General features: G+C 42.7%; 1 protein-coding gene across 2 annotated transcripts in view; it reads right to left on the reverse strand.

Annotated features, from left to right (window-relative positions):
• MTR (5-methyltetrahydrofolate-homocysteine methyltransferase) overlaps window positions 1-14,606 on the reverse strand; it is a 114,188-nt gene that overhangs the window by 72,397 nt on the left and 27,185 nt on the right. For both annotated transcript variants that reach the window (XM_023509023.1, XM_012813832.2), the window contains exons 9-14: window positions 13,625-13,725; window positions 12,237-12,298; window positions 10,853-10,920; window positions 7,995-8,074; window positions 4,014-4,126; window positions 507-647 (exon numbers count right to left, since the gene is read on the reverse strand). In XM_023509023.1, the coding sequence (XP_023364791.1) occupies window positions 507-647; window positions 4,014-4,126; window positions 7,995-8,074; window positions 10,853-10,920; window positions 12,237-12,298; window positions 13,625-13,725 (565 nt within the window). The remainder of the gene's footprint in view (window positions 1-506; window positions 648-4,013; window positions 4,127-7,994; window positions 8,075-10,852; window positions 10,921-12,236; window positions 12,299-13,624; window positions 13,726-14,606) is intronic.

Raw genomic sequence — 14,606 nt, forward strand, 5'->3', positions numbered from 1 at the left:
CTAAAACTTCTTAAAACAGTGACACAAAAATTATTCATTTTTTTAAAGAACAAATGTAAAAGCGACATAATATCTTGTTTTATATCTTTGCCTTAATCTATCAAGCCTTCTTTTGAAGGTCGCTTCCAAAGGACCCTTTTTGTAGCAATAAGAATTAACTGAATTCCCTCGTCTCTAGTAAAAATGGAACCAATGACGTAGTGGGAAAAAGTTAAGCATATCCTTCAGAGATGTAGAAAGTGGGTTCTCAGCCTGTCTAGACATCTGAGGAGAACCAATCCATTTTTATGGCCCATCCAGAAGCCTTGCAAACAGCCAAACTGAAGTCATAGGTCTCTAAAATCTGCTTCATATTGCAAAGGTTATCATGAGTCAAGAAAGATGACCATCAGAAACCATGTGCTTTCAACGTAGGAAAACAGAAAACCAGTTCTTTTGAGTTGACAGAACAGCGGAACAACTGGCCAAGAGAGACGAGTAGATATATAAATATAAACTCGTCTAACCTTGGCAATGTCAGGCTCAGAAGCAATTAAGTTGCAAAATCTGGTCATTGCACTCGGACCGTCCAGCATGCCATCGTCCATGTTGATATCCAGTATCTGGGCTCCCATTTCCACCTGCACCTTGGCAACACTCAGGGCTTCCTGAGGGAAAATGTGAGAGGAATTAGCATTAGGAGATGCTGACTTGAGAGAAGGCTAACGAAAGTAATCCCTGGCCCTCCACAGTGATCCTTTCAAATGACAGGCGACCTCGCCAGGCTGCCTGACTCTAAGCCTGCTGTTCACCCATCACTCATCACTCATCACAGGTGAACTTTTCTTCCACGTCTCATCGTTTCACTCCCACCACAAATTCGAATCCAAATTCCTCAGCCTGGCTGTCAAGGCTGAGTTAGCCCCGTCTTCTTATACAACTAAATTGCCCCTCCACCCCATGGGACCTTTCACCCAGCAAAGTCTATTTCCACCTCTGATCACGTTGTCCCCCTTCTGAGAATGCAATCCCCTTCCTTCCAAGTTGTTAAAGACTCAAGTCCCATCTCCTCCAAGAAAAGTCCCTAGAGAAACCACCTAAAACTGTTTAACCCTTCAGTATCTGCCAAAAACAAAGCGTTTGTAGCAGGCGGTTAACAGGAGTTACAATCATGAAAAGAAATGTGAGTTAAATAAATCTCAGCAGGTTTTTATATTGGAAGGCTTTGCAAATCTTTTAATACATTACTATACACTACAGCCCTCCCCAAACAGAACATAGTACGTAGCATCTCCGACTTATGACTATTTAAGGAATACTTCCCAGGATCAATGTTCCAAAGAACACACTTTGGGGAACACTAAATATTTCACAATGATCTGTGGCTTCTCAACACCATCACCACATAGCTTATTACCTTATCATTTCCTTGTGACATCATAAGCACTAGTATATTCCTTGAAATAGATTTGAAGTGTCTAGAAATCAAGAAAGGTCTTATGTACCTCCTACTCCGGACAACTCTGGGAAAAAATTATATTCAAGACTACTTTCTAAGTGATTGATACGGCAGAGACTTTTTGTCTAACTCCTCATTGTACACTTCACAGTGTAATAAAATAAAATGTTTTACTGTTTTTTCTTAGCCCCAGAAAATCAAATACAATTTTTCAGCAGTCTAGAACAGGCATGAAACTCTATGGCGTATGCCTCAAGAAAACACCCTGTACTGAGCCAAGGCTGCACAGAGAAAAAGGATCATGGTATCCTCATATTAATCTAAAGTTTTTTTTTAAAAAAGGATGATGATGTTTTGACATAATAACTAAGAAAGTTACATGAAGGCTATGTTAACCAGTTTGATGGAAATGTTATGGATTGTGTGTGAAAACACCACACTGTACCCCCAAAGTGCATCAATGTACACAGTTACCATTCAATAAAAAAAAAAAAAGAAAAAAAAAAAAGGATGATGATTAAATTTAGCAAATTGAAAAATGTTTTTCAGTATCAGTAACGATTTAAATAGTATAAAGAATTAAAAGAAGTATAAATCACAATCCCTGTTCTTGAGGGGTTTCCATCTAGCTGGGGGCATGTGACATAGTCACATAAAAACTATCAGGCACTACCATCAAGCATGAGGGTTAAATGCCAAGCGAAGGGTCTCTATGGACCGAAATGAAGAAAGCAAACTAAGAGGGAGTCTTCAGTTGGTCAACGGGGGATGGACTGGAGGAAACAGAGAAAAGATAGAAGCAAGCAACAAAGGTAACCAGACCTGGTAAGTGGAAATGCCAATATCTGACCTGTACGTCAGACGAATCACAGAACAGCTTAAAGGGCAATAAGCTCAGAGACAGGAAGCAGGTGTTTTGAAGACAGGACTGGAACTGCCTTCTGGTCCGTGCTCTTCCCATTAGCGCACAGCGCCGGAGGGATCAGTAAGCCATGGAAAGCGGGACTCTAAAGAGGAGTCATCCTCCCTACCCCACCCCATTTCTACTGCCTTTCCTAGTGTTTCCAGGAGGCAGAGACAGCAAAGTGGTTAAGGGCACATGCATGATAGACTTGGCTTTTCCCATTTACATGCTGTGAAACAACGGGCAGGTACTTTAACCTCCCAAGCCTCCATTTCCGCATCTGCACAATGGGGATAACAACATCTACATCATGGGGTTGTGAAGACTTAATGCGTAAGGACACAAAGTGCTTAGCACAGAGAGGAGCATATAGAAAGACCTCACTAAACGACAGTTAGTATTGCTTCCAACCCTCTGCATCCTCCTAAAATGGCCTCTGCTCTCAGTCCCAAATCTTATCAAATCCAAGAGCTGACAGGGACACCATCAAATGAGCAGAAGAATCAAAACATCAAGGGAAATGCTGCCAATTGGAAAATGCTATGTGACTCTGAAGGATCCGTGGTCACAAACATGAGCATGGGCTGAAGCAAGACTTCTGGAATGTTCAGAGGACAGATGAGGATTGGGGGAGGGGCCAGTTTGATGCCCGTGTGAAGAGAATGAAAGGATGGCCTCAGGAGCTTGAATTGTATCTTCTATGCAAAAAATAAAAAGTCACCTTGCACAACTTTGGAACTGGGGGGACCATGGCGGAAGCAGACAGTGGCAGTGGACAGTCGCAAGAATGAAGGGAAGAAGATTGACAGGAATCCTGGCAGAAACCATGTAACCAGCCAACCAGGCCCTGCTGCACCCTGCAGAGGGGCTGAGAAGGAAGGCCCCGGCCAGGAGGCCAGGAGGTGATAATTAACAAGTCCATACAGGGTGATCAACGGGCCCTTTCCTCCTAAGGAAAACTAAATCAGCTCTGATACTGGTTTCTAGAATACCTGTTCCCTAAAGCTTATAAAGCCTTAAAGTGAAAAAACTGGAGGACAAAATTAATTACCATGAAAGCTGAGACCAAATTCCTCCACTTCCGACGTCATGTTTGCATAAGAAAAAGAAATCCCGACTTCTTGGACAGGCTCTGTGTAGATTAAATTTTGCTCATCCTCAGACTGACTGAGCTTAAAAACACCACAGCTAAAAATTTCACATAATTTTCCAAGGCGAGGGACTCTTTCTTTCATTTGTTCATTTCAGTCCGTAGCTAACAGGATCAATGATACCCCTGTCCGTCAGCATTTGATGTGGTCACGAGAAACTAAACAGAAATGTCCTTGGTTTTTTCTCTTTCCCGAAAAGGATTTGTGAGCAGCCAAAATAAAGAACATGCTCAGTTTTTTAAATGTATTTCATGCTTAACAGAAACAGCTAGAATGAACCTATCTCATTCCACGTCACACCTCAAACATAGTACTCTTTGACAAATATTGACAGTAGCACTTGGATTTTTCAAAGCCTCACCTTCCCACCAACCAGTCTGCTGCAAACGCACCTTACCATCTTCTCACCCTTCCTAGCAGCTCTGCTAATCAGGCTATCAAAGGCAGAGAGCTGTTTCATTTACATGCTTTCTAGCCAAAGGCAGGGCAAATGCCCCAGGGGTCTTATTAAGATGCTCACTTCATAGTTTCCTGCCATGATGAGTTTAGCAAACTTCCTTGATCCTGCCACGTTACAGCGCTCTCCAATGTTAACAAAGTTGGTGTACGGTCCAATCTTGAAGGGCTCTAGACCTTAAAAGGAGAAGCATTTTGAACATTTTCTGAAAATGCATATGGATGACATGAGACAGACAGACACAGCTATATTCAATAAGAAAGAAGTTTCTATACCACAGCCCATCTGAGTAGACAGGAACTCTAATGTGCAAACAGGATCACAGCCTTCTCCTCGAGAGACATGCAAACACAACACAGGCTATATGTTACAGCTACCTTTACAGATTGAACTTTCCAAAGAAATATTTCAGTCCTATCTTGTAAATATTCCTAAAACACTGAACCATACAATCTCTCTGAGAAAGAGGGAAAAAATTATCATCATATCCCTATGTAACCAAGAGTCTGGGACAAAAGCCACAATGGAAGTTAGAATCAAAAGAGGACTGTGTGACCACTGTCCGCTCAGCTGTCAGCTGGAAGCTGGATGGAGCAAGCTTTCTGAACCCCACCAACAGCGTGTTCAGAGTTTCACATAACAAAGCAGAACTGTGTCATAAAGAAGGGCCCAGGTTGGAACCCGGGAAACGAGAGTCACTCTGGCATCCACACTAATGAGCTGACTCCAGGTAAGCCAGGTGGACTTCTGGTGCCTGTTTATTTACCTGCCAAGGGAGAATAATAGCTACCTCCCCATCACGTGTCAATTTAAGGGCAAACATCAGATACTACCTGTGGATATATTATACTAAGGTAAAAATATACAGTGTAAATTATCAGTACAGAAAAAGCTCGGACCTGTTTTTTGTTCTATGTGGGGGGATGTTTGTTTGGTGGAATTTTGGGGGACAAGTTCTTGCTCTGTCTCCCAGGTTAGAGTACAGTGGCATCATCATAGCTCACGGCAACCTCAGACTCCTGGGCCCTAGTGATCCTCCTGTCTCAGCCTCTGGAGAAGCTGGGAGCACACACCACCACATACAGCTAATTTTTCTTTTTTTTCTGTAGACATGGGGTCTTGCTTTTGCTTAGACTGGCCTGGAACCCCTCCTGGCTCAAGTGATTCTCCTGCCTCAGCCCCCCAAAGTGCTAGGATTACAGGTATGAGGCCCTGCACCCAGCTACCTGAACTATTTTTGTTCCACATTTAAAGCATTAGGAGAAGAGGTCTCTATTTCTAAAGCCAGACAGCCTTCGGTCAACCACTTACCTGACTGAACAACTCAGGGCAGCTTCCCACACAGCCTCTGAGCTTATAAAGCAGAGACAGTAAAATATCTGCCTTACAATGTTATTATCAAAAGAAAACTGGAAATGTTAAGCACAAAATTATTAGCATATGTAATCATAGCTGCTGCTATTAAAAAAAAAAAAAGAAAACGAAAAAAGAAAAAAAGAAAATGGCTTATGCGTCCTTTGCCAAGGCATTGGATAAGGAAGAAACAGATAGGAAAGAGGAAAATAATGAATGTAAGCTGGATAATTATAAAATGATTCCAGGATGTTTGCTCACTAAGACTGTCACTGCCCACAGTTTGGGCTATGACTTCCCTTCCCCCGGGTAATGGTCCCCATGGCCCAGCCTTCCAGGCTCATCTCAGGGCATTCCTGATCCTGAGTCTGACGCTGAGGCCTGCAGAAAGTCAGGCAGGGGTGCCGACATTTAAATGCTGAAGAGTTCTCCTCTGACCTTCCTCAGAGTATCCCACGCAAAGCAGATCTACTCAGATCTATTCTGAATGTGGAGCATCTGACAGGAAAACCACACTTCTCTCCAGTTTGCAATTTATAAAAGAACAATTTTAAATAGTATGTTTACTGGCACTCTTTTAAAATCTGATTGAAGGTGACTGTGAAAGCAACTTAGAAATAGTGCAGGTAATTCAAGCTGAAGAAAAATAATTCTTTTTCTTCTTTTTGTAGAGACAGAGTCTTACGCTATCGCCCTCGGTAGAGTGCCATGGCGTCGCACAGCTCACAGCAACCTCCAACTCCTGGGCATAAGCGATTCTCTTGCCTCAGCCTCCCGAGAAAAATAATTCTTTTACATATAAATTCAAAAGGAAATCATACGTAAATGTCCCTCTTGTTTCAATTTTGGCAAAGTTTAATGCTTTCATCGTTAGCGCCTAGTTGAAGCCATGCACGGCTTTAAGGTTGAAGAATGAAATAAATAAACCTTCCTGCTATCTCTGACAAAAGCTACTTTTAGGGGAGGGTGAATAGCATAAGTCGTAAATCCTGCTTCTCCTTATCTCATCCTCTGCCTTCTGGAATATAAAAAGGAAAAAAGTCTAGCCTGAACATAGCAAGTTTATTAGCCCAACTTCACACTCCTTGGAGTTAATTCTGTGCAGTATGTTCTGAGTGAGAAAAGTTAATGCTCCTTTCACTGTCCATGATGTTTTATTTCACTTTTCCCAGGATAACATAAGAGACAAAAAAAATTTCAGTTTACAGAGATGTTAAATTCGAAGCTATCAGAGGACAGAATTCTGCATACATGCTATTTGCAAGTTCTTTAAAAATCATCCTCTTGGCCAGGAGTGGTGGCTCACGCCTGTTGTCCCAGCGCTGTGGGAAGCCCAGGCAGGTGGATCGCCTGAGCTCAGCTGAGTTGGAGACCAGCATGAGACCTGCATGAGCTGGAGTGAGCCAGAGTGAGACCCTGTCTCTAAAAAAAAAAAACCCAGGCGTTGTGGTGGGTACCTGTAATCCCAGCTACTTGAGAGGCAAAGGGCAAGAGAATCACTAAAAGGAAGAAAGAAAGAAAAAAAAAATTGGCTCGGCGCCTGTGGCTCAAGTGGCTAAGGTGCCAGCCACATACACCTAAGGTGGCGGGTTCGAATCCCCAACCTGGGACCACCAAACAACAATGATGGCTGCAACCAAAAAATGGCCAGGCGTTGTGGCGGGCGCCTGTAGTCCCACCCACCTGCGAGGCGGAGGCAGGAGACTCACTTGAGCCCAGGAGTTGGAGGTTGCTGTGAGCGTGATGCCATGGCACTCTACCCAGGGAAATAGCTTGAGGCTCCATCTCAAAAAAAAAAGAAAAAAAAATTTTTAAAAAAACTTCAAACTAAGTTGAGTGAAAGGCAGCTGAAATGGAAAGCAAAAATAAAAAAAGAAAATCATCTTCTTCTTGCTTTAAGTCACCATCTAAAATATCATGAAAGTATGGAGGCAAATATATGAAATTTAAAGTTATTTCTCTGACAGGTGGCACAATGACTATTTTATTAACGTTCCTTGTTTGAACACCAAAACTCATGATGAAAAAGGGATGCTGTCTACCTCACAGGATTCTGTTGACAAGCAACAGAAAATACCACAACTCTTTCTAAAGAGCTGGCCATGGCAAATGTAAGATTACAACAATAATATTTGAGAACCAAATAAAACTTTCTAGGAAAATGCTGCAGCCATTTCCAAACACTGAGCCTTGGCAGTTTGGAATTTTTAATAGCTACTGTCAAACTGACAATTAAAATTCAAAGATAGGGGTGGTTCCCGTGGCTCAGTGAGTAGGGCGCCGGCCCCATATACTGAGGGTGGTGGGTTCCAACTGCCCTGGCCCAAAAAAAAAAAAAAAAAATTCCAGAGATAGAACCACAGAGCTCTCATTCTAAGCGCTAGCTAGGAAAATTACCTGGCCTTCCATTCACTTTTTTTTTTTTGCGGTTTTTGGCCGGGGCGGGTTTGAACCCACCACCTACTACTTTGAGCCACAGGCACTGCTCCCCTGCACTCACTTTTCCCCTCAAGTTGACATCTTCCCATTCCCGCTCTCCACTATAATTCATTAAAGTGCCAAGATAAATATGTATTCTTCTTTGGCCTGATAAGTTATTTGGCAGAAACATCCCTACTGCGTAGAATAAACATATTGAAACACTCTACAAATGGCTTCTGCCGCCATGAACACTGCAACTTCATGACTTACCAGACAGTAACATATGTCCTTCAAAAACAGTGGCAGGTGGAACTCTAGGTTTACAATTTTTCACAGCTTTGGCAATTTCCCTAAGTTGAAAGAGAAAACACTATACCCGTTAATTCAAAAATAAAATAAATTTCATGAAACAAACGTCAAGCAATGAAATCAAGTCTATTAGTGTAACTATGCATATAATTATAAACCTGTTTCCAAATGGGCAGCACCAATTATGCCTTTTAGCTTTCTCAGTAATGCAGAAAATTAAATATCTATAAACTTTAACTGTGGTGTGCCTGCCCAGTAGGCTGTGTGGTGGCTGTGTGGCTTCTACCTTCAGAGACATGAACCTGGCGCTCCCGGACGGTGTGCATAAATGCAACAGCAAACTCCTCCCCTTCTCCCCCCAATGCCCAGATGGCCTTTACTCTGTCAAATCCACATACAAAATATGTCCTTGCTTCTTAACAGTTTGACAGACAAAAGGCTTCAGGCTTGAGGAGGAGGGAAGGCAGGAGCAGAGGCCTGAGGGTGGAGGGAATCGGCCCTGCAGATCTGTTTTCACGCACACGCAGTTAGGCGGGTACAGAGCAGAAAAGCACTAACGCCCCAAAATCATTCCTCCCCAAATGTGTTTTAGTCATTCACACTTTATCAGCTTTAACGAATCATGTCTTTGATTAACCAGGAAAAATCTGGCTACTCCGCCAAATATATCACTACCAATAAAAACTGCTCATTCTAGAAAAAAAAAGAACTGCTCACTCTACTGCTCCCAGATTAGGATGTAGCCGTCTAAAAGTAAAGTCATGCAGAGATTGATATAAATACAGATAGACAGATACACACATATAAACATACAGAGATATTTAAAACAGCCCTCTTTTTTTTTTTTTTTTTTTTTGAGACAGAGTACCTGGGCCTCAGCCTAGCTCACAGTAACCTCAAATTCCTAGGCTCAAAGGATCCTCCTGCCTTAGCCTCCTGAGTAGCTGGGACTCCAGGCGCCCAACACAACGCCCAGCTAGTTTTTCTATTTTTAGTAGAGACGGGGTCTCACTGTTGCTCAGGCTGGTCTCAAACTCCTGGGCTCAAGGGCTCCTCAGCTTCCCAGAGTGCTGGGACTACAGGTGTGAGCCACTGCAATTAGGCAACATAAAACCCCTCTTTATCAAAAAGAAATAAGTAAAAATCAAAAGAGATAATCTGTGTTCCAAAGACAAGCTATAATCCACGATTCTTAGCTTTCTGATATTATGTAAAAGATGTTTAAAAGAGTCCATTTATTAAGAGTCTGTCACAGAACTCACCAAAAACAGTGAATTTATAAGTAATTCAGTACACTGAACCTACTAACCACATAAAAGCAGGCTTGGAATAGTCAGATGACCGGCTCAAAATGTAATCATCACTCTAGGGAAAAACAAACACAAACATCCTAAACTATGTTCTTATTCACTGAATCCCAACCTTCCTGTAAGCCACAAAAATGTAAGGAATTAACCCGTATGTGGCCATGCTCTTGTTTTACTCCTCCCTTCATCTGTTCACTTGACAACATGAATTAAGTGACAACTGTGAACCAGGCAAGGCTAAGGCACTTCTCTCTACCTCAGGATGCCTGTCGTCTGGCTGGGTTTTCCTTCCATGACAGAATTTAAAGGAGGCCTGTATTTGCCCACAAGAAATATGAGCATGGCTCGGTGCCTGCAGCACAGCAGTTACAGCGTCAGCCACATACACCAAGGGTGGCAGGTTTAAACCCGGCCCAGGCCAGCTAAACAACTGCAACAACAACAAAAAATAGCCAGGCATTGTGGAGGGCACCTGTAGTCCCAGCTACTTGGGAGGCTGAGGCAGGAGAATCACTTAAGCCCAAGAATTTGAGGTTGCTTGAGCTGTGACACCAGGGCACTCTACTGAGGATGACATAGTGAGACTCTGTCTCCCCATTCCTCCCACAAAAAGAAATATGAGCAGTCACACTTTTTTTTTTTTGAGACAGAGCCTCAAGCTGTCCCCCTGGGTAGAGTGCCATGGCATCACAGCTCACAGCAACCTCCAACTCCTGGGCTCAAGCAAGTCTCCTGCCTCAGCCTCCCAAGTAGCTGGGACCACAGGCGCCCGCCACAACGCCTGGCCATTTTTTGGTTGCAGCCATCATTGTTGTTTGGCGGGCCCGGGCTGGGGATTCGAACCCACCACCTTAGGTGTATGTGGCTGGCGACTTAGCCACTTGAGCCGCAGGCGCCGAGCCTGAGCAGTCACACTTTGAGCATACAAATATTATTCAAATATTTAAGAACAGAATATCACCATATCTGGGATTTGTTTTACAGTATTTCAGAGGGAAAATGAGACCAAAAAATAATAGCAAAACGTTGAAAATTATGGCAACGATGTGTAATACACATGGAGAGTCATTCTATTATTTCTCTACTTTGATTTTTGGAATTTTTCATAGCATCAAGGCACTTATGCTTGCAAGGGCTGTCATAACAAAGTACCACAGACTGGGTGACTCAAACAACAGAAATTTATTTTCTTAAAACTTGGGGGCTGGAAGTCTGGAATCAGGTGTTGGCAGGGTTGGCCTCCTCTAAGGTGTCCCTCGTGGTTAGCCCTTAGAGGGGGCTGTCTTCTCCTGAGTCTTTCCATGATTTCCCTGGTGTGCATCTGTGTTCTCATCTTACGAGGACGCAGATCATGTTGGATTGGGGCCACCCATACGACCTCATTCTACATTGATTACCACTGTAAAGACGGCCATATTCTGAGACGCTGGGGGTTAGGACTTCAAAATAGAAATTTGGGGAGGACACAATTCAGCCCATAAAAAAAGATAAATATTTAGAGGTGATTATTACCTTATATGATCTGGTGTTGAACCACAGCATCCCCCAACTATATTGACCAAGCCATCCATAGCAAAGTCCTACATTTAGGAAGAGACAAAGTTCCTATGAGTTCATCTGAATTCTAAATTCACCACCACCAATTCAGCATCAAAGCTATCTACTTCCTGCCTATACTACAAAGAGAGCAAAACATACTTAACTTTAGATATCACATGCCCTGGACATAAGGACAAGCACAGAGACCAGTTCGGATACTATGAATTCCACTGTACATTTAAAATTCAATAGATTTATTTGCCCATGAGATGATAGTAAAGATTTTTACACCCATTAAGCTAAGGTGAATAAATGCGAGATGGATAATACATTTCCAAGTGACAGTTAAAACGAATATCAGCTTTTATATATACATTTTTTTTTAAATAAAAATTCAGTTCCTCTGTTACACTGGCCAAATTTCAAGTACTCCAATTCTAACATGTGGTAGTGGCTACGTAGAGGCCAGCATGGGTCTGGTATTTAACCCCAAGCTAGCGAGTGAAGAACACAGTAACTGAGAAAGGCAAGGAACTAAACAGTCAAAATATGGGCAGGATCGTGTACATAAGCTCCACATAAGACGTCAAAAGCAGCTTAAAAGAGAATGTCGGCTCGGCGCCTATAGCTCAACCGGCTAAGGCGCCAGCCACGTACACCTAAGGTGGCGGGTTCGAATCCCCAGCCCGGACCCGCCAAACAACAATGACAGCAGCAACCAAAAAATAGCTGGGCGTTGTGGCAGGCGCCTGTGGTCCCAGCTACTTGGGAGGCGAAGGCAGGAGACTCGCTTGAGCCCAGGAGTTGGAGGTTGCTGTGAGCTGTAATGCCACGGCACTCTACCCAGGGGGACAGCTTGAGGCTCTGTCTCAAAAAAATAAAAAAAATAAAATAAAAAATAAAAAAAAGAGAATGTCTGTGGGACTGGAGCTCCCAATTCAAGGAATAAGGGAAAGGTGACCTAGGGGCTAGAGCACAGGGCACTAAGAGGCGGTCATGGTAGTATGGTCTCACGACCTAGGATTAAAAGATGTCAGGTACACGGGGGAGAGAGGGGATGATGGAAATGATAAAAGTGACAGGAAGACACCTACTCACCCAGCAGTTGGAGGGGTGGGAGGGGTGCACAGGACGCAGCATCTCAGAGGAGAGGCAGCTGTCACTCAGTCTGAACAGCCAGCTGAGGATGAGGGTGAGGGTGAGGGCAGACGGGCCTCTACTACCGTAATCCAGAGCGCTAACTTATCTTTGTGATTCAGACATTGAGATTTCTTTCCGAAAAAAATTCCATTCCTAAATGTTCTAAATTGAAAATACCATCTATCTCTTAAAACCCAAGTCAAAAAGGCTCTCTGACCTTCAGGTACGTGGCCATCACAGAGGGCGTTTCATCGTAGTCACCAAAGGTGTTGGGGAGACCTGAGAAAGGATATCGAAAGCGTTATTGGAAACTACCTTGACAAATACATAAAATATTTTAAAGCCTTTAGATGAATAGTTGGAAAATTTCATACTGATGTTAAATGATGACTACCTGCAAACACAAATAACAATACATAACATCGACACAGTAAACACACAAGAAAAGAAGCTTCATTTCTCTTTTTTAATTTGAAACACAAGATGCACTGCTGTACAGAACAGAATGTCCTTTCCATAATGGGAGTTCTTGCTTCCTAGCTGCCTGGGGGTCAGAGTGGAAGAAATACCACACGTCATTTGAACTAATGAGCAACTAATCTGTAATTAAAAAACAAACAAAAACAACCAATCTCCTTTCGAATATATTTTCCCAAAGAATATGTATCCTCCAACTACCCAGTCTCCTGTTTTATTTATTACCCCCTCTAGTTGTCTCATTCCTAGCAGGAAATAAAATGTATTATGCACTAAAATGTATATATTTGAAGAAAACAGGCTGGAAAATGATTTTTAGCCCTAAGTACCTAAGCAGAGCTCAAAAACATTCACAGAGAAATCTAGTTAACTCAAAACAAATTACCAATATTTCATTCTCAAAGAATTGTGTGCACATATCTTGAGAACACTGACACATGATAAATGACAAGTCCTAGCTTTTAGAGAAGAAAATGGTAACGACAGCCAAGATTCTTCTGTTGCTCATCTGCTCACAGAGTAGACTAGAGAAAAGGGCTCCCTCTCCGCTCCTTTGCACTCGTATCTCTGGCCACAGCCACACTGTCACCAAAAACAAGATTCTGGTCGTTACAGCACTGGGCTCATTCCTGGAAGTTACATCCTACTCAGAGGCTTTAGCCTGAGCCAAACCATTTCTTCAGGTGTAAAAACAAACGCTGGTCTAGCCTTCTGAGGTGTCATTATATACCAAGATCTGCAAAACAAATTCTTTTAATAAAGCTCTGTTACTTCACCTACCCATGTGTTGTATATTTGTATCTCCCCATATGTGATGCCCTTGAAACACACACTGGGGGCCAATCGAATGGGGGCTCACGCCTATAATCTTAGCACACTGGAAGGCCAAGGTGGGCTGATCACCTGAGCTCAGGAGTTTGAGACTAGCCTGAGCAAGAGCAAGACCTCATCTCTAAAAATAACCAGGCAAGTGGCGGGTGCCTATAGTCCCAGCTACTTGGGAGGCTGAGGCAGAAGAATCACTTGAACCCAAGAGTTTCAGATTGCTATGAGCTATGACATCATGTCACTCTACTAAGGGTGACAAAATGAGACTGTGTCTCAAAAAAAAAGAAAAGAAACACACACCTGCATTGGGATAACAGAGGACATAGGCTGTTGTACATTTTCCAATGGTTTCAATAAAAGGTCTCATTTCAGCTGCACCCAAAGCACAATTTAAACCAATGCTGAAAAAAAAAACAGATATTAGAAGCATTACCTCTCATTCAAAATATTTATGAATATAAAAGTTATAATAAAGAGAATATATCTAAAGCCAAGTGGACAATAAATTTCCTAATTCAAAGCACCTTTATTCAACCACAGTCAAAGCCAGGTCCCCTATGGCACTCAGTACTTTTGCCCATGTCTCCAACTTCAGATCATCTCAGCTAAAGAATGTCACCTATAGATATGACTCCTTAGATAAGTGCACAGATTGGCTAATGGTATACTGTGGGACAGAAATGCCAGCACACTAACACTGCTAAAAAGATATGATCTGAAAGATCAAAACACTTAACAGATAGGAAAAGGAAATTCTCGGGAGAGGAAGGAACATGAAACAGCAAAAAGGCTTGGCACCGTAGCACAGTGGTTACAGCAGTTACTGCAGTGGTTACTGGAGTTGGTGGGTTCGAACCCGGCCCAGGCCAGCTAAGCGACAATGACAACTGCAACAAAAAATAGCTGGGCAATTGTGGCAGACACCTATAGCCCCAGCTACTTAGGAGGCTGAGGCAAGAGACTCACTTAAGCCCAAGAGTATGAGGTTGCTGTGAACTGTGACGTCACAGCACTCTATCCAGGGCAATATCTTAAGATTCTGTCTCCAAAAAAAAAAAAGAAAGAAAGAAAAAGAAAGAAAGAAACAGTAAATGGAAGACACCTAGAAGTCGAGAGGACCAGGACATGGCTCCTGCTCCATAAGCAGAGTCTCTGCTGTCCTCCTGTGGGGCCCCCGGAGGTCTTCCAGAATTTAAGAAGCAACTATGAAGCTACTAAACTAGTCCATATAATCTCTTATGTTTTCATATTTCACTTCTTTTCTTTTACTTTTTTTTTTTTT

This window comes from Otolemur garnettii, unplaced genomic scaffold, assembly GCF_000181295.1.
Source record: "Otolemur garnettii isolate 467f Iridium unplaced genomic scaffold, OtoGar3 scaffold00312, whole genome shotgun sequence".
In the NCBI taxonomy this organism is placed as follows: Eukaryota; Metazoa; Chordata; class Mammalia; order Primates; family Galagidae; genus Otolemur; species Otolemur garnettii.